The 20,168-nt window shown below is 44.7% G+C and overlaps 1 protein-coding gene across 2 annotated transcripts; it reads left to right on the top strand.

Moving 5' to 3' along the window:
- The first annotated feature begins 245 nt into the window (after positions 1–245).
- On the top strand, positions 246–20,082 carry LOC138959230 (titin homolog). Of its 2 annotated transcripts, XM_070330621.1 has the most exons (7): positions 246–2,874; positions 4,942–5,323; positions 5,801–6,000; positions 6,264–7,116; positions 9,976–10,279; positions 10,836–17,907; positions 19,011–20,082. In XM_070330621.1, the coding sequence occupies exons 2-7, from the start codon at positions 4,969–4,971 to the stop codon at positions 19,182–19,184; spliced, it is 8,958 nt and encodes a 2,985-aa protein (XP_070186722.1). In that variant the 5' UTR covers positions 246–2,874; positions 4,942–4,968; the 3' UTR covers positions 19,185–20,082. The 2 variants fall into 2 exon arrangements, with proteins under 2 accessions (XP_070186722.1, XP_070186723.1); XM_070330622.1 differs by lacking the exons at positions 4,942–5,323; positions 5,801–6,000; positions 6,264–7,116 and having other exon boundaries at positions 254–2,874.
- The last annotated feature ends 86 nt before the right edge of the window (positions 20,083–20,168 follow it).

Here is a 20,168-nt window from a genome sequence, read left to right as displayed (position 1 = left end):
TTTCAGCGTAGCAATAGGGTCCGATATTTAGACGAGACAAGTATAATGCCGACGAGTCGAAGACGAGTCGCATTATTATCCTTGGCGGATTATGACATTATTCAGTTATTCTGCAGAAAAACCAAAATGCTGGAGAAAAACTGTCTTTTCTGCAGCATTTCTGCATGTCATCTTTCGCCGAAGCAGCGTTTTTTTTCTGCAGCAAAACATTTTACTGCAGTAAAATTGAAATCAAGAATGCTGCAGTAAAACGGTGCTGTTGTTTTACTGCAGAAAACCTGTTTACACTTTTTCTGCAGCATTTTGTACTGGCTCATGGCGGATTATGACATTATTCAGTTATTCTGGAGAAAAACCGAAATGCTGGAGACAAACTGTCTTTTCTGCAGCATTTCTGCATAATGTCATCTTTCGCGAGAGCAACGTTTTTTTCTGCAGTAAAACAGTTTTACTGCAGTAAAATTGAAATCAAGAATGCTGCAGTAAAACGGTGATGTTGTTTTACTGCAGAAAAACTGTTTACACTTTTTCTTCAGCATTTTGGCATTATTCAGTTATTCTGCAGAAAAACCGAAATGCTGGAGAAAAACTGTCTTTTCTGCAGCATTTCTGCATAATGTCATCTTTCGCCAAAGCAACGGGTTTTTCTGGAGCAAAACATTTTACTGCAGTAAAATTTAAATCAAGAATGCTGCAGTAAAACGGTGCTGTTGTTTTACTGCAGAAAACCTGTTTGCAAAAAAGTACTCTGCCGTATAAAAACCGTTTAACACTGTAACCGAGTGCCGAAACACTACGATCACCTCGGGAAGCGAAGTGCAATCAAACAGGTTTGAAAATGTTAGGGCTAATTTCTTAGCCCTATAAAAACTGTTATGCAAACCCGAAGGTTTCCATGAACATACTGACAATCGGAAACCACCAGACCCCATCACAAACAGAATTCCACAAACCACGGGTGTTGACTTAAAGGCCAACAACTCGGGTGCAGAGTCTGCTGTGAAAGGAGCGGTAGCCTCCCCTGTCACAATCGCCCCCGTTTGAAATGAACTTCGTCCCGAAGTTCCGAACCGGGGGACCACTGTCCATCCCAAGTTCGCAGAATGGGAACAGCACGAAAATGTTCAGTGGTCATATTATGCCATTACCTGAACATATCATGCCGAGTCCCATTCCTGCTCGCAAGCGCCAGATGTAACCGAGTGCCGAAACACTACGGTCACCTCGGGAAGCGAAGTGCAATCAAACAGGTTATAAAAACTGTTATGCAAACCCGAAGGTTTCCATGAACATACTGACAATCGGAAACCACCAGACCCCATCACAAACAGAATTCCACAAACCACGGGTGTTGACTTAAAGGCCAACAACTCGGGTGCATCAAAGCAGACGACACTAACGTCACGACAAAGCGGACGACGATTTCGTCACGATTCTGTGGGTAAACAACTTAATAACTAGGTTAATTTATGCACTCGCGTGAACAGAAAACTGTCGAGGTCCACAGATGTCGTCGTTGGGTAGTTTTGGACTTGTTGTACTACTATGGGAGGATTTTTGAACTGTTAATGCACTCGGCTGCGATAAAAACGCAAATAGAAGGCTTCTTCGACACATGAAAACACGAGCTTTCTTTGATGTGCTCTGTGACGTTGAGGTAGGTTTGTCGTCATAATGATACAGGAGCGAAAGCAAAAGACGAAGGACACGATCGAGGGCAAGCAAAATGATTAAAACGAAAGTGAAAGTAAGACCCGGAAGGTAAGACTGAGTTATAGAACATGTTCGCAATCGCCACTAAGCTGTGCATTGATCGGTGTCGGATCATTTTAAGACAGATTTTTTTTTTTTGCAAATCAACAAATCAATCAATGAAAACGAATTCAACTTATTTTCATTCCCCCGAAGTCGATGTATGCTGCCTGAATGGCGGGGTAAAAACGGTCACAGTCATACACGTAAAAACCCACGCATGCAAAAACATGGGTGAACGTGGGAGTTTCAGCCCATAAACGAAGAAAAAAGAAGAAGAAACCTATTTTCGAATATAGAACGTAAATCAGAATAGGTCCACGTGCTTGGATTGTGTGACGTCGTTGAGTTTCAATGTATGACGTCATAATGCTGCGTCGCCCAAAACAAATAACGGTTTTGGGTGTGACGAAAAAAAGAACAGGGCCGGAGTTCTATGTTAATTATGAGCAGTTCTTCCACACCCATTTAAAAAATATGACACTACCAGCATGTTTCCGCATATTGAGCCAGAATTTTTTGTTTTGGCAAAACGACGTTGCAGTTCCGGAGCAAATTATCAACATTTCTCTGCGAATTTGCGTTCAAACGTGTTTTTCCCATAATATAACAATGCACAGCTCGAAAATATGGCCAAGAACAAATCTATGGTACTTCGAAGAAAGAAGAATAACAACATTCTTGTCCAATACGACTTGCAATTTACCGTGTGCGCTGTAAAATTTCCCTACCTTCAAAGCAGACGAAAAGCAGACATTTTCATTTTCTTTCAAGGGAGAAATCGTTGGTCATAAAGTCTTGCAGGACCCAAACATCATTCTGCGCGCTTTCTTTTCTTTTCATATTCAGTTGCTTCGCAAAAATGAAATGTCATTGGTTTTCTCAACTTGTCAAGTCAGTCAAAACGACCGCAGAACACAGAACTGGGAAATGACACTGCTTGAAATACGAAAGATCTTCGATGACGAAAGTATAAATGACGTCATGTGGTCACACCTATCTCGAGAACTAAGCGTCGCTCAGAACCAGCGCCCTTCCATCATCATGGCCTGTGCTTATCCCAAGATGTTGCACTCGTGGTGTCTTCTAATTGTTGCCACGATATCGACACTGGGATAGACAGTAAGTATAAAGCTAAACAGTATAATTATTGACTTGAAATAACAAAAAGACTGTCACAACTTGCACAGAACGTGTGAGACTACTCATGCTTGCGTTTCCTCTTCAGGCTTCGCTTGCGACTTTTCTTGGTTGCGATTTCTTCTTCTTCTTCTTCTCTCTCTCTCTCTCTCTCTCTCTCTCTCTCTCTCTCTCTCTCTCTCTCTCTCTCTCTCTCTCTCTCTGTCTCTCTCGCTCTCTCTCTCTCTCTCTCTCTCACTTTATATATATATATATATATATAATGAGTAGGATGTTCTTGTTTTTGTTTACCATGTGCATTTGTATGCTGGTGCTTGAGATGTGCTCATCTCCATGAAAAGGGCCCAAGGCCTACTCATTAAAATATTCAGACCTCTCTCTCTCTCTCTCTCTCTCTCTCTCTCTCTCTCTCTCTCTCTCTCTCTCTCGGGCACGCTTGCTCACTATTAACGCACACACACACACACACTTATCCTTTTCCTTGTAGAAAGCTCATGGGTACTCGAGACAGTTTTGTGTTGAACAGAGAGAGAGAGAGACAGAATGTGTGTTTGTGTGAGTGTGTGTCACAGTGTGTGATTGTGATTATGTGCGTGCGTGCGTGCGTTCGTTCGTTTGCGCGCGCGTGTTTGCAGTGAATAGCACGGCAGAAGTCCCATCCACTATGAATAGGAACACACAAATTGTCAACTTGTAAAATTTTAATTTTTAAAACAACCGATAACAGGAGGATAGAACCCGAAGTGATTTATTGCAACCTTTCGAGTACAAAAACCTAACGACCCTGCAGTTCAAGCTGAAAGAAGCCTGAGGTAGAAAGTTGCATGAAATACTACCATCAGTTAACGGCTGTTTTAATTAGGCCACAGCACTGGACTCATGAGTTACCATCCGTATTGCATTCAAAAGTGACAAAGTAACAAAGCTGTCTTTCTTGCATTTAACCTCGTATTGTGCTCAGGCCCCCGTCAGACAGCGCTACGTCCTTACGAAGACCATGCCGATCACTCAGACCTGAAAAAGTTATCAAATCGGGGCATATCGCCGTCAAAATCCTGCACATGTCAAATTTAAAAAAAAAATCTGCATTACGACTGTACTGCGCCACGACCCGGCTACGCTTGTTTTGTGCAGTTCAAAATAAGCGAAGGGAGAGCGTGCAGCTTCCCGACCTAGCAGATCCCACCCCGACCAAACCACGCTCATGGAGATCCTGCCACGTTTGGCCCAAGATTGGCCACGCTCTCGGACACTTTTCCATCGTAGAAGAAGCGGCGGCAATATGCGACTGGGGGTTTCAGCGTTTTGCGACCAGAAGAAGAGCATGTCCGGTTGATCAGTCACATAATGTAAATGACGCAATGTCTTCTCACTCTGGCAGGACAAACCTCAACGAAGAAAGAGGGGATGAGAACACGGGGCAATGGTTTGCTTAAGATGACTAAGATGTGCGTTGGCAAAAATACTAGTCGTCTCATCTAAAATCACATCATCTATCACAAAAAGAACAGGGGTCAAAATGCACGATGAAAACGATCTTTCCAGGCACAAAAAGAAGATCAAGCCGTCAGCATGTTAGAGACGGGTCGGCGTTACGACTGTACTGCGCCACAACCCGGCTACGCTTGTTTTGTGCAGTTCAAAATAAGCGAAGGGAGAGCGCTCAGCTTCCCGACCTAGCAGATCCCACCCCGACCAAACCACGCTCATGGAGATCCTGCCACGTTTGGCCCAAGATTGGCCACGCTCTCGGACACTTTTCCATCGTAGAAGAAGCGGCGGCAATATGCGACTGGGGGTTTCAGCGTTTTGCGACCAGAAGAAGAGCATGTCCGGTTGATCAGTCACATAATGTAAATGACGCAATGTCTTCTCACTCTGGCAGGACAAACCTCAACGAAGAAAGAGGGGATGAGAACACGGGGCAATGGTTTGCTTAAGATGACTAAGATGTGCGTTGGCAAAAATACTAGTCGTCTCATCTAAAATCACATCATCTATCACAAAAAGAACAGGGGTCAAAATGCACGATGAAAACGATCTTTCCAGGCACAAAAAGAAGATCAAGCCGTCAGCATGTTAGAGACGGGTCGGCGGGCGTACGAGGCCCGTGCACTACACCGGGGGCGGGTAGACTGGAATACCTACATCCCCGATGAGCGGGAAGGCTTCACGAGCGACCAGCTCGATACCTTGGAGCCAACGTGGTTCAAGGCCAAAGGCGCGCTCGGTTTCCAGCACCCTTCAGTAGTATTGGTGGAGGACGTGGTTCGCCGAAACGATGCTGGAGGTCAAGGCCAAGGTCGAGTGGAGGCAGTGGACGCTAACGAGGGATGTCAGCTCAATGCAGGACTCGGACAGAAGGGCAGGAATGACGGCCCAGCAGCGTCGAGGCCTTCGTTTATGATAAGAAAACTGGAACTTGATGCAGGTAAGGACGGTTAAGCGTGGCACGTGTAGACAAGGTTGTTACTGTGTTATGTGTGACAGGCGAGATCGTTTCTCTGACTCGCTGTTCACATGGTTCAGAAGCTTATATCGTCGTAATAGCATATGTCATGACTGAAAGACCTTTAAGTTTAACAGAAACGAAGTAACAACCTTTTAATTACCCTAAGCATTTCGATGGTTCCATTGAATTAAAGCTACGATTAAATGATTTTGATTACTTCTTTGCTCGTTGCCATCGAGTCAGTTTCCAAAGGGGTTTTCTTTTTCAGCGTTTAACCTTTTTTGAACCCAAGGTCCAGTAACTGAAACGAATGTAGCCGTATCCTCCAAATCATATCTGCTGCTGTATAATCAAAAAGATTAAGCTTATATACTGACGAAATGTTTACAAGCGTGTTCATGTCCAAATCATAGTTTTGGGCAAGTGGAGATCGAAAGATGTGTTTTCCTTATTCAGAGGGGTTCTTCGAGTTCCTGTTCTCGGATCGCTGGCATGCAGGATGTCTTCTGCGTGTTCTGAAAGGGAAACTGTTGGACAACCTCCTGCATGCTCTGAACCAATTGGAGAAATTCCATGACGTCATCAGCTACGTCACCATGGCCTACATCTATAACAGGAGACCCGTCCTGCCTTGCATACGTGCGGCGGTGGGACAGGTAAAAGACTTTGATACAGTTATTTCTGTGGAGATGTTATGGTTTTCGGAAGTGACAGAACAAGGATGTGTCCGACTTCCCTTTTAAAGCTAATCGGAAGTGCGGGGGGTTTGGGAAGGGGGGGGGGATAACCAGCTGTAGCAGAATCTCTGAGAGAGAACATGTCAGTCTGTTGTCCGTGCAGTAAGGAATCATTCACAATGTGAAAACATGTCGGAGAATCTTTGACCTTATCTCTTATTGTTGGTTTTTATTCTGTGCAGATGGAATCTGAGCTAGTGGTAGAAAAGGTCCTGGTGGAGTTGGACTGCTTCTGTCCTCAAGACCGACCAGAGATAGTCACCCAGAAACTGATGCCCACAGAGGACAATCCAGACGTTTCTTCAGAGCAAATCCCAGTTGCTGCAATTCGTTTGAAGGACAGCCCAACCGTACCCAAGGGTCAGTCGGTCGCTCACCCAACATCGGAAGATCAGGCTGCTGCAAAAGGGACCTCGGAGGGCCAGCCAGTTGAAGGCGCAATCTCTGAAGATCACACACTTGTAGAAGTCGCTTCTGGTGGCCAGCCTGTTGTAGACACAACAGCGAGGAGTCCAACTACTTCAGACTCATTTCTGGAGAGCCAGCCTTTTGCAGGAATAGTACCGGAGGATCAGCCTTCAACAGGCTCGATATCACAAAGTCAAACTGTACAAGGGGTATCTCAAAGACAAGCTGTAACAGGGGTATCTCGAAGTCAAACTGGACCAGGGGTATCTCAAAGTCAAACTGTACCAGAGGTATCACAAAGTCAAACTGTACCAGGGGTATCTCAAAGTCAAACTGTACCAGGGGTATCACAAAGTCAAACAGTACCATGGGTTTCTCAAAGTCAAACTGTACCATGGGTATCACAAAGTCAAACTTTACCAGGGGTATCTCAAAGTCAAACTGTACCAGGGGTATCTCAAAGTCAAACTGTACCATGGGTATCACAAAGTCAAACTGTACCAGAGCTATCTCTTGGCAGCCATCATGTGGCAGACACTATATCAGAAGACCCAGCCGTTTCTGCTGATCATCAACGTGTGTCCCAAGGCAGCAAAGGCCCCGAGGATAGTTTCCAGCTTGGCACAGGTGTGTTCAAACATTCCCATGCTGGTGAGCCAAAAGAGAGATTCCAAGGGGGAAGGGAGGGTTGCAAGGTGTTAAAAATAGAGAATGCTTCATCATCATGTCCTACAGGCTAAATGTTTCGCCTCTTAAGGACTAAATATGGGTTGCATGATAATTCGAGTTTTACGCCCTCACGGATTTTGATGAGATACACAAGTGTATGCGTGTTTAGGTGGTAACAGCCATCTGCACTTATGGCAGAATGACCGAGGTCTTTTACGTGCCATTGTGGTGACCAGGGTGGGGGGGGGGGACATGGCTACCGTCTCTGGGTCTGCACATAAAGTTGACCCGTGTCCGTCCCGGCCCGGAGTCGAACCTGCGACCTTAGGATCACAAGTCCAGTGCTCTACCAACTGGGCTAACCGGCCCCCCTGCAAGGTGTTCTTTCTCATTCAGTCTTTTAAGGCCAGCTTCCAAGGTGAAAATAACATTTTTTTAACATTTTTGGTTATTTGGGTTGTTTGCTGTGTTAAGTACATAAACCACTCAACTATCACGCTATGCAATAATTTTGCGGCAAAAAACAACCTAAATATTTTTATTTTAATTAAATGTGCATCAGGGGTGTGTCAAAAAATGCCTTGTGGCAGCTCATTAAATATTCATAAACTTTGAAAGTACATTTCTTCGGTTTGGAATGTAGCAGACGATTCATTCAAAGACCACTGTGCTCAGCGAAACCAAATCTACAAGCTTGATTTGACAGCCGAACTCGTTAGAAAGACGTATTTTCATTGGTCGATGTTAAGCATGCCAAAGAACAGAGGGGTCTGGTTTCAGCCAATCAGAGAGCAGCTTTCAAACCGTGCTTGGCAAAGCCTTTCTGCTGTGCCATGTTTTGTTTTTTCACTTCCGTTCACAGCAACTGTAAACAAAACACGTGTTTCGAAGGGAAAACAATTTGTAAACACCAGAATGACGAAGAAAAGGAAGACCTACAAGAAGAAGAGTCGGACTGGGAACCCGACTGGCAGAAGAGGGACTTATCAGCAGCAAACTGAGCCCACATCGGCAGCGAGAAGCAGTGACAGCGAAGCTGAAGGTGGCGATGTGCACGCTACCCCCTCCACCTCGTCTGAGCCTACGGCTGAGGAAAGCAAGCCTAAGTTGACTGCGTCCGAGTCAAAATTGAAAGAAGAAGAAGAAGAAATGGAGTTTGACAGTGACAGTGATCTGACTGGATTTCGTTTGATTGATTGTAAACTGTTGGTACAGTTTGTTTTTTCTTTTCTCTGCCCAGACTGTAAATGAGAACAGGCAATGGCAAAACAGTGAAAGGGGGGGGGGGGGGGGGGGGGGGGGGGTTGACTAAAAAGGCAATTTTGAACATGCAGGGTCACTATGGAGCTGCTATAAGGAACAATGTTGGAAACATTAACCAGATGAGGCAGGATATCTGGGCTATGTGGCATCACAGGCGACTGAAGAAACAGGCAAAGGAGACCCAGACAAGAATGCTCTTCCTGATTATGTGACTGATGCCATCCAGCCAGTGTTTGAAACTCTGTCACAGGATTCTCTGCTTAGAAAGTGTCTACAACTCTGTCACAGGATTCTCTGCTTAGAAAGTGTCTACATGGTGGCTCACAAAATACAAATGAGTCATTTCACAATGTGATATGGCAGCGGTGCCGCCCCAAGACCATCTTTGTCGGCAAGAAGAGGATTTGACTGGCTGTAAATGATGCCCCCATTGTTTTCAATGATGGAGAATGTGGACGCTTTGCTGTGTTTGAAAAACTTGGACTGGATGTAGGCAAATGGGCAAGACTGTGTTTCCAGCTAATTGACAGAAATTGTGTCAGAGGAGCACAGATTCAAGCATCTGACGCCGCAAAGTTTGCCAGGAAGATCCGCGCATATATGAGACAGTAGGACAAAATGAGAATCGGGGGGGAATTTTACCTTGCTGGGGCCCATGAGTAGATAAGGTGAGCATTTCTTTTGCCCCAAAGTGTATATTGGAACAAAAAAAAAATAGGCATTCTCATCTGACTCATGCACAACAGTCATATTAAAGTTATCTTAAACTTTAAACTCGTTTTTCTCTAAAACGCGTTTTACACACATACCATCACTATTTCCCACACATCTCAAAAACTATTTAATGAAATCAAATAAAATTTTGTGTGCTGCATGATTGATAACAAAGGCACATTTTGCTATTTTATTGGAACATTAGAGCACATGTAAACATCCCTATGAGAGTCACATAAAAGTCATAATTTCAGAATATAAAAAAAAATTAAATTCTGCAAAATACACTCTTGTAAAAATAGCACACTGTTTAGTGCTCAATTTGTGGTAAGTGTGTAAAATTTCATGTCTGTATCTGTCTTGCATTAAGAGTTATTTGGGAAATGATTATCATACATTTTCGTCATGGTGTTTTTTTATATTTAATATATATTTTTTTTTAGACATCAAAACTTTCTATTACACTTAACTGAATTATGTCTGAGCGCTCAGACACACTTGAAGAATATATGAACCAAAAATGGGAAAGATCAGCAGTGTTTCTGAAATGCTATGGCAGAAAGATTTGAACACGTTTTTTGTCGTTTTTCACCTTGGAAGCTGGCCTTAAGGGGGCGCATGGCGTGGAAATCATGCCAAAGCCGTATCTCTGGTGTTTACCAACCCATCCTTATAAGTTATATGCAACTGTGCACACTAATGTAAATAATTGAGTATTATTTAGCCGCAGTATATGAAACATCTTAGAATTTAAGGTAAAATGAAAATCCTATGATACTAATTTTGCCCCCACTCCTGTGGAAAAATTGTTGATTCGAGTCTCTGCGTATTTGCTTGCAGTGATCGAAACGCCTGAGATTGTCCCTGGGGACGTCCCGGTTTCTGATGACGTATCAAACACAGTGGAAACGCTGCAGACACAAGCAGCACTGCCCGGCAGTGTTGCAGAAACACAAAGTGCACCTGGAGAAGAACTACCTGATGTGGTCTGCAATATCAGAGGCCTAACTGTCCCCCCTCCACACACAGACTGCGTGAAGCCTTACCACGGGATACGTGAACCTTTCCTGCAGCGCCGTCATCGTGAGCAGTACCCTTTCCCTACCATCCACGATCCGCAGTTACCGCCGCCCACAGAACCAGTGTACGTACAGTGAAGATTGGCTTTAGAGCTGGGATGTGTGTGTGTGTGTGGAGGGGGGAGTTTGTGTGTGTGTGTGCGTGTGTTTGTGTGTGTGTATGTTTATGTGTTTTTATGCGTGTGCATGCAAGCGTGTGTGCGTGCGCACAAGTGTGTGTGTGCGTGTGCTTGTGTGTATGTGTGTGTGTGTGTGTTTCAACGTGAGCGCGCGCGCGTCTTTGTATATATATATATATATGTGTGTGCATGTCTGTATGTGTGCAGAGGAGAGTGACTGGAAATTTCAAATTCCATGCAGGCAAAATTGCTTTATAAATGAAACAACAAACACAGAAGAAAGTGACGGTATGCGTATGACCTCTCCACAAAAGCTTCATAAGCTTAATATTGATTGATTGAAAAGAGCCGGATAGTTATACTTCTAACAACACCTTCGTCGATTTGCACAGAACAGACTAAATAGGTAACTACAGTGTGAGGACAAGATTTTTTACACGAAGCAATCGACACAGATGTCTATAACAAAACACATGTCCACCTTTGCTGTTTGTCTGAGCAGCGAAAGCACCAAGAAGGACTGGGAAAAGCTAGACGAGCCGTTCCTCGGCCCTAAACTAGACGACGAGAGCGAACAGGTGGGGTCCGATACCATGCTGTACCACTACCATACACCTCCCCCAGTAACGACGGGAAAGAAAACGGGCGGTGACAAAAAACAGGCTAAAGGCAAAGGAAAGCCAGGGAAGGCTAATACAGACGAAGGTAAAAAGCAAAATACAAAACAGGGCGAGTTCAGCAGCAGTGACGAGGAGAGATACGATGAAACGCTGGTCAAGCTGGACCCTGCGAGAGAAGAAGAGTTTCTGAGGGAACTTGGCCTCATGGAGATAGACCTGGTGACAAATTCAACTCTCTCGAAAAACATGCCAGTGGGTATACAAAGCAGGCTGAAAAGACAGTTGCGAGCTAGGCAACGGGCAAGACACTGTCTGGCTGGCAGCCAGGAAGACACGAAAAAAGAAGAAGAAAGAAGAAGAAGAAGAAGACGCCTTGCTGGCGACCAGGAAGACACAGAGGAAGAAGAAGAAAGAAGAAAGAGAAGAGGAAGAAGAAGAAGAAGAAGAAGAAGACGCCTTGCTGGCAACCAGGAAGACACAGAGGAAGAAGAAGAAGAAGACACCTTCCTGGCAACCCGGGGACCGTCTTCTGGCCCGGTTGATGACACTTCGCTTTCTGATGATGGCATCCAATCGCAAGGCCTTCCTTTAAACTTCCTCAAAAGGTGGAATAAATGCCCTTCCTTTGATGAGTTCTTTCGTTACCTTTCGGGGGAGGAGCAAACACTCATTGCCCCGGGGAAATCGAAAAATCCTCCATCAAAGGCTCGCCCGGCTGCCCAAAGCAGTCCGAAGCCTTCTCTCGAAGAGTCAGATTCTCAAGACTCCTCGGAGAACATTGCGAAGAAAGGACAGAAAAAGTCTGGTCAGCCAGAGCGTGATAGTGGTGACAGGAAAGGTGCAGCCAGGGGTAGAGACAAGAGCAGTGATCGTCAGCAAAAGACCAACAAAAAGCGGGCAAAGACCAGCGATGATGAGGAAGACGATAGTGATGATAAGAGCAGTGGTCGTCAGCAAAAGACCAACAAAAAGCGAGGAAAGACCAGCGATGATGAGGAAGACGATAGAGATTACAAGAGCAGTGGTCGTCAGCCAAAGACCAACAAAAAGCGAGGAAATACCAGCGATGATGAAGAAGACAATAGAGAAAATAAAAGCAGTGGTCGTCAGCAAAAGACCAACAAAAAGCGAGTAAAGACCAGCGATGATGAGGAAGACGATAGAGATTATAAGAGCAGTGGTCGTCAGCTAAAGACCAACAAAAAGCGAGGAAAGACCAGCGATGATGAGGAAAACAATAGAGATAATAAGAGCAGTGGTCGTCAGCAAAAGACCAACAGAAAGCGAGGAAAGACCAGCGATGATGAGGAAGACGATAGAGATTATAAGAGCAGTGGTGGTCAGCAAAATACCAACAGAAAGCGGGGAAAGACCAGCGATGATGAGGAAGACGATAGAGATTATAAGAGCAGTGGTCGTCCGCAAAAGACCAACAGAAAACGGGGAAAGACCAGCGATGATGAGGAAGACGATAGAGATTATAAGAGCAGTGGTCGTCAGCAAAAGACCAACAAAAAGCAAGGAAAGACCAGCGATGATGAGGAAGACGATAGAGATTATAAGAGCAGTGGTCGTCAGCAAAAGACCAACAAAAAGCGAGGAAAGACCAGCGATGATGAGGAAAACAATAGAGATAATAAGAGCAGTGGTCGTCAGCAAAAGACCAACAGAAAGCGAGGAAAGACCAGCGATGATGAGGAAGACGATAGAGATTATAAGAGCAGTGGTCGTCAGCAAAATACCAACAGAAAGCGGGGAAAGACCAGCGATGATGAGGAAGACGATAGAGATTATAAGAGCAGTGGTCGTCAGCAAAAGACCAACAGAAAACGGGGAAAGACCAGCGATGATGAGGAAGACGATAGAGATTATAAGAGCAGTGGTCGTCAGCAAAAGACCAACAAAAAGCACGGAAAGACCAGCGATGATGAGGAAGACGATAGAGATTATAAGAGCAGTGGTCGTCAGCAAAAGACCAACAAAAAGCGAGGAAAGACCAGCGATGATGAGGAAAACAATAGAGATAATAAGAGCAGTGGTCGTCAGCAAAAGACCAACAGAAAGCGAGAAAAGACCAGCGATGATGAGGAAGACGATAGAGATTATAAGAGCAGTGGTCGTCAGCAAAATACCAACAGAAAGCGGGGAAAGACCAGCGATGATGAGGAAGACGATAGAGATTATAAGAGCAGTGGTCGTCAGCAAAAGACCAACAGAAAACGGGGAAAGACCAGCGATGATGAGGAAGACGATAGAGATTATAAGAGCAGTGGTCGTCAGCAAAAGATCAACAGAAATCGGGGAAAGACCAGCGATCATGAGGAAAACAATAGAGATTATAAGAGCAGTGGTCGTCAGCAAAAGACCAACAGAAAGCGGGGAAAGACCAGCGATGATGAGGAAGACGATAGAGATTATAAGAGCAGTGGTCGTCAGCAAAAGACCAACAGAAATCGGGGAAAGACCAGCGATCATGAGGAAGACGATAGAGATTATAAGAGCAGTGGTCGTCAGCAAAAGACCAACAGAAAGCGGGGAAAGACCAGCGATGATGAGGAAGACGATAGAGGTAATAAGAGCAGTGGTCGTCAGCAAAAGACCAACAGAAAGCGGAGAAAGACCAGCGATGATGAGGAAAACGATAGAGATAATAAGAGCAGTGGTCGTCAGCAAAAGACCAACAGAAAGCGGGGAAAGACCAGCGATGATGAGGAAGACGATAGAGATAATAAGAGCAGTGAGCGTCAGCAGAAGACCAACAAAAAGCGGGAAACGACCGGCGATAATGAAGAATACGGGAGAGATAGGGGCAGTGAGCGTCAGCAAAAGACCAACAAAAAGCGAGGAAAGACCGGCGATGATGAGGAAGACGGCACTTACAGCAAACAAAACAGACAAAGCAGCCCGGAGAGGGAGGCTGATCGTAAGAGTAAGCAGTCCAATTTAAAAGAAGACCCTAAAAAAACCAGCCAAGCCAAAGATGATTTCCACAAAAAAAGCCAGCCTAAAGATAGTGCCAGAAATGAAAGCTCGATGAATAGGGGCAGCGAAACAAAAGACAGTATAGCAATGAAAATGTCAACGTACTGCAGAGTAGATGCCAGCCAAAAATCTTCATCAAATGTCAAAGGTAAGCAGAAGGAACGCGAATCAACAACACCCCACACACGAACACGATTCAAGATTGGCAATCAAGGAGAGCATTCACAGGAAAGAGGGTCCGAGTCCAAAGCATCACCTGATCAGATAAAACGTTTCGCAGCATTGGGAATCACACCCTCTGGTACCCACCTGCTGACTGCCGAGCAGGAGAAGTTGTTGCAGGAGGAGAGCCTCATCATCAGTGAACTGGACCCATGGCACGTCTCCGTGCGTTTTGCTCACTTGGCAGGAGGAGTCTGCGACAGTATAGGCATGCGAGACGTCCTCTTGGGGCGCCGCAAAAAGATGTACAAATTCATCGAAGAAACCAAACTCATCATGAAGGTCAATCAAACACGTATGTGGAGAATGTACGGTCCGAGGTGGGTGTCCTTTGAGGAGAGGAATAAACGCCCTGTGGAAAAGCATGGTGGCTCATTTACTGAACATGCCAAGGAGGCGCTCGGGTGTGAAGACTCCTGTTGCAGGAGTAAAGACAGTTTCGGGGGTAAATACGGTTTCGGGGGTAAAGATAGCCCAAACAGAAAGGCAGACGCTGTGAAAGACAAAGCCAGGTTTAAGTCCTTAGCAGGTGGGAAAAGTGTGCCGAAAATACAAGCAAAGAAGGGCGGAGTCAGGCTTCAGTCCGTAGCAGGTGGGAAAAATGTGCCGAAAATGCAAGCAACACAAACAAAGACAGACAAAGTCGGACTTCAGTCCTTAGCAGGTGATCAAAGTTTGCGGAAAATGCAAGCAAAACTAGCAAAGACGGGCGGAGTCAGGCTTCAGCCCTTAGCAGGTGGGAAAAGTGTGCCGAAAATGCAATCAACACAAACAAAGACAGACAAAGTCGGACTTCAGTCCTTAGCAGGTGATCAAAGTTTGCCTAAAATGCAAGCAAAACTAGCAAAGACGGGCGGAGTCAGGCTTCAGCCCTTAGCAGGTGGGAAAAATGTGCCGAAAATGCAAGCAACACAAACAAAGAAAGACAAAGTCGGACTTCAGTCCTTAGCAGGTGATCAAAGTTTGCGGAAAATGCAAGCAACACAAACAAAGAAAGACAAAGTCGGACTTCAGTCCTTAGCAGGTGATCAAAGTTTGCGGAAAATGCAAGCAAAACTAGCAAAGACGGGCGGAGTCAGGCTTCAGCCCTTAGCAGGTGGGAAAAATGTGCCGAAAATGCAAGCAACACAAACAAAGAAAGACAGAGTCGGACTTCAGTCCTTAGCAGGTGATCAAAGTTTGACGAAAATGCAAGCAACACAAACAAAGACACACAAAGTCGGACTTCAGTACTTAGCAGGTGATCAAAGTTTGCCGAAAATGCAAGCAACACAAACAAAGAAAGACAAAGTCGGACTTCAGTACTTAGCAGGTGATCAAAGTTTGCCGAAAATGCAAGCAACACAAACAAAGAAAAACAAAGTCGGACTTCAGTCCCTAGAAGGTGATCAAAGTTTGCGGAAAATGCAAACAACACAAACAAAGAAAGACAAAGTCGGATATCAGTCCTTAGAAGGTGATCAAAGTATGCGGAAAATGCAAGCAAACCAAACAAAGAAAGACAAAGTCGGATATCAGTCCTTAGAAGGCGATCAAAGTTTTTCAAAAATGCAAGCAAAACAAGGAAAGAAAGACAAAGTCAGACTTCAATCCTTAGAAGGTGATCAAATTATGCGGAAAATGCAAGCAAAGAAAGACAAAGTCGGATATCAGTCCTTAGAAGGCGATCAACGTTTTTCGAAAATGCAAGCAAAACAAGGAAAGAAAGACAAAGTCAGACTTCAGTCCTTAGAAGGTGATCAAAGTATGCGGAAAATGCAAGCAAAGAAAGACAAAGTCGGATATCAGTCCTTAGAAGGCGATCAAAGTTTTTCGAAAATGCAAGCAAAACAAGGAAAGAAAGACAAAGTCAGACTTCAGTCCTTAGAAGGTGATCAAAGTATGCGGAAAATGCAAGCAAAGAAAGACAAAGTCGGATATCAGTCCTTAGAAGGCGATCAAAGTTTTTCGAAAATGCAAGCAAAACAAGGAAAGAAAGACAAAGTCAGACTTCAGTCCTTAGAAGGTGATCAAAGTATGCGGAAAATGCAAGCAAAGAAAGACAATGTCGGACTTCAGTCCTTAGAAAGTGATCAAAGTATGCGAAAAATGCAAGCAAAACAAGCAAAGAAAGACAATGTCGGACTTCAGTCCTTAGAAGGTGATCAAAATATGCGGAAAATGCAAGCAAAACAAGGAAAGAAAGACAATGTCGGACTTCAGTCCTTAGAAGGTGATCAAAGTGTGCGGAAAATGCAAGCAAAGAAAGACAATGTTGGACTTCAGTTCTTAGAAGGTGATCAAAGTATGCAGAAAATGCAAGCAAAACAAGGAAAGAAAGACAATGTCGGACTTCAGTCCTTAGAAGGTGATCAAAGTATGTGGAAAATGCAAGCAAAGAAAGACAATGTCGGACTTCAGTCCTTAGAAGGTGATCAAAGTGTGCGGAAAATGCAAGCAAAGAAAGACAATGTCGGACTTCAGTCCTTAGAAGGTGATCAAAGTATGCGGAAAATGCAAGCAAAGAAAGACAATGTCGGACTTCAGTCCTTAGAAGGTGATCAAAATGTGCGGAAAATGCAAGCAAAGAAAGACAATGTCGGACTTCAGTCCTTAGAAGGTGATCAAAGTGTGCGGAAAATGCAAGCAAAGAAAGACAATGTCGGACTTCAGTCCTTAGAAGGTGATCAAAGTATGCGGAAAATGCAAGCAAAACAAGGAAAGAAAGACAATGTCGGACTTCAGTCCTTAGAAGGTGATCAAAGTATGCGGAAAATGCAAGCAAAACAAGGAAAGAAAGACAATGTCGGACTTCAGTCCTTAGAAGGTGATCAAAGTATGCGGAAAATGCAAGCAAAACAAGGAAAGAAAGACAATGTCGGACTTCAGTCCTTAGAAGGTGATCAAAGTATGCGGAAAATGCAAGCAAACCAAGCAAAGAAAGACAAGGAAGGAGTCCAAGCGAAGAAAGGGAGAACGGGGAAAGCGACATGCGATGACGACTCTGAGAATGACGATGAGGATGACGACGGCTACGGACACAACATGGGTGGTCGCCGTAAAGGTACAAAAGGCAGCGACACAGATAGGGACAGAAGCAAAAGTCGGGGCAAATGCAGAGGCACGTGTGAAAGGACAGGCAGTGATGAGATCTCTGACGGTAACACGGGCAAGCAAAAGAAGGGTGGCAAAAACGGTGCATACACTGACGAGTTTGATGATATCGATGTGGTGGGCAGCAAAGATTACGCAGCAAAGAAAAAACAGGATCCGTCCAAAAAACGAAAGAAAAAAGACGATGCTGGTGATTATTTTAACACAAGGGATTCGAAAATACCTGACGACATCACGCCAGAGGAACTCTTTAAATTTATGAAGGTAGATGAGATGTTCGACCCCACGAAACTAAAGAGCTCATACAGCTTCGAAAAAACGTTCGCGCATAAGCAGACATCATGCCCCAACTACGCAAAGATGTTGGCGCAGTACGAAAAGCCATTCAAGACGAAGACGAAGCCGCAGACCAAGGAGAAAAAGGAGCCCAATAAGCTCTCGAAGATCAGTGTAGAAGAAGGGATGGAGGAGGGGGTAGCGGTGGGGGAGGAACCCCCTGCTGAACCAAGCCCCCCTCCCATGGTCATGGGCAAGATGAGACACTTCAAGTTCCTGCAGTACAAGGACCACATCCCTGGCCCTGTCAGCGTTGGCCGGTATCCGCGCAATGAGATGACCACTGAGGTGATCTGTCAGCACCTGCTGCTAGCCATGCAGGTGAGTCATGATTTTGCTAGCTCTTCAGTTGAGTCGTGTTTGTCTGGTAGCCATGCAGGTGAATTGTGATTCTTTGCAAGGCATGGATCTGTGTCATGATTGATTTGTCTGCTAGGCATGCAGGTGTGTCATGATTGTCTGCTAGCCATGCAGGTGAGAAATGATTGTTTGTTAGCCAGGCAGGTGAGTCGTTATTGCCTGCTAGCCTTGCAGGTGAGTCGTGATTGTCCCATAGCCATGCAGGCGAGTCGTGATTTTCTACTAGCCATGTAGGCAAGTCGTTATTATCTGTTAGCCATATATGCGAGACATGATGGTCTGCTAGCCATGCAGGTGAGACATGAAGGTCTGTTAGCCATGCAGGTGAGACATGGTGGTCTGTTAGCCATGCAGGTGAGATATGATGGTCTGTTAGCCATGCAGGTGAGACATGGTGGTCTGTTAGCCATGCAGGTGAGATATGGTGGTCTGTTAGCCATGCAGGTGAGACATGGTGGTCTGTTAGCCATGCAGGTGAGATATGATGGTCTGTTAGCCATGCAGGTGAGACATGGTGGTCTGTTAGCCATGCAGGTGAGATATGATGGTCTGTTAGCCATGCAGGTGAGACATGGTGCTCTGTTAGCCATGCAGGTGAGATATGATGGTCTGTTAGCCATGCAGGTGAGATATGATGGTCTGTTAGCCATGCAGGTGAGACATGATGGTCTGCTTGCCATGCAGGTGGAAACATGATTGTCTGTTACCCATGCAGGTGAAATATGATTGTCTGCTAGCCATGCAGGTGACACATGTTAGCCATGCAGGTGAGACATGATTGTCTGCTAGCCATGCAGGTGAGACATGATCGTCTGCAAGTCATGCAGGTGAGATATGTTTTGCTAGTCATGCAAGTGAATGACGGTTGTCTGCTAGTCACGATCGTCTGCTAGCTATGTTGATGAGCCATTAGGATCAATATTGAGGATCAATTTTTTCCTCAACAGATAGAGGGGAGGGGAGTTGTGAAGGTTGTAGGGGGGCACTGGTGTGAAAGGAGGGCCCATCAACATAAAAGTTCCCACTGCTTGCTAAAATCACCCATGTGTCTTTCTCCCCAACAGAAGTTTGTTGTGCGGAAAGAGAGGGCCACAACCCTGACCGGCACCAGGCAGTACCAGAGCAAGGTCAGCGTGACCTTCACTCGCCGAGTCCCCGGGGACGTGTGGGTTGGTGTGCCGCCCTGGGTGGACTGCACTCGCATGGTCACCAGCATCTGCAAAACACTTAGAGCTTAGCCCCCAGATACACCTCTATCCTAAACCTTGTGTATGTCAGAATACTCACCTGTGCAAGCTTTAGCCAGTTTTCCAGTGCACTTCAGAACAGTTGGGAATGACATAAGCTACATGTATACTTTTTAATGATAGGGTCATCTTCACACCTTATATTCAAAGCTGAATGCCATTGCTTATATTCAACGCATATTGTGCACTGCAGGAGGAAATTTGCATTTAACGTTTGTAAAGACAGGCCCGAAATTCCTGAATGAAACGTGTTTTATCAGAGTGCCGTGTTCAACACGACTGCATAACCTTGCAACTGCAGATCAATGATGTTACGACAGATTGAAGACAAAGACAATAATTGCTGCTCACTTGTAGTATCTTTATTTTGTACATCTGAATACAAAATCAGCACTCTATAAATCATATTTTCAGTACATGTATACCTTTTGAATACATACAACTCATCAATCAATCAATCAACCACACACCCTTATAACACAAGAGATGGAAACTCTCTCTCTCTCTCTGATAACACATTAGTATAAAATCATACAAATGCACCAACATGTACACCATAAGCCACTCAAACAATGTTGACATGCAAACTGACTCAAATAAATATATACATGCAACAGATCACAAAAGTGCAAGAAAAATCTACAGTGTTTACTTCTAACCTGTTTTAGACATACTCCTTTTTACTGGCCTCTGCTCACTGTCTATGGCTGATCAAGGCTTCTGCTGTAAAGACATTTTGAAAGATTCAAAGTCTTAGCTGCTCACAAGACCAAATAACAAAGGGCATTAACATTAACAACGACAGGGAGCAGCTAAAACCCTGAATCTGTTCAAATGTCTGAATGATATGAAAATGTCTGAATAATATGAATAAAAATCTGGATGAATCTGTGAGTCTGACCCTGGACACTTCTGTGAGAAGTGATGAACCTTTAAGATTCATCTTACACTTGGTGCTAAATGTAAACTAACAAC

The sequence above is a fragment of the Littorina saxatilis genome, linkage group LG2, assembly GCF_037325665.1.
Source record: "Littorina saxatilis isolate snail1 linkage group LG2, US_GU_Lsax_2.0, whole genome shotgun sequence".
Taxonomy (NCBI): domain Eukaryota; kingdom Metazoa; phylum Mollusca; class Gastropoda; order Littorinimorpha; family Littorinidae; genus Littorina; species Littorina saxatilis.
Note: the sequence above shows the minus strand (reverse complement) of the source record. Positions and strands in the feature narration are given on the sequence as shown.

Excerpts from the sequence above, each read along its gene's own strand:
- LOC138959230 (XM_070330621.1), top strand. The coding sequence starts at position 4,969 with ATGTTAGAGACGGGTCGGCGGGCGTACGAGGCCCGTGCACTACACCGG. Across the intron at positions 7,117-9,975 it reads TAGTTTCCAGCTTGGCACAG|TGATCGAAACGCCTGAGATT; the intron begins GTGTGTTCAAAC and ends ATTTGCTTGCAG. Across the intron at positions 17,908-19,010 it reads ACCTGCTGCTAGCCATGCAG|AAGTTTGTTGTGCGGAAAGA; the intron begins GTGAGTCATGAT and ends TCTCCCCAACAG.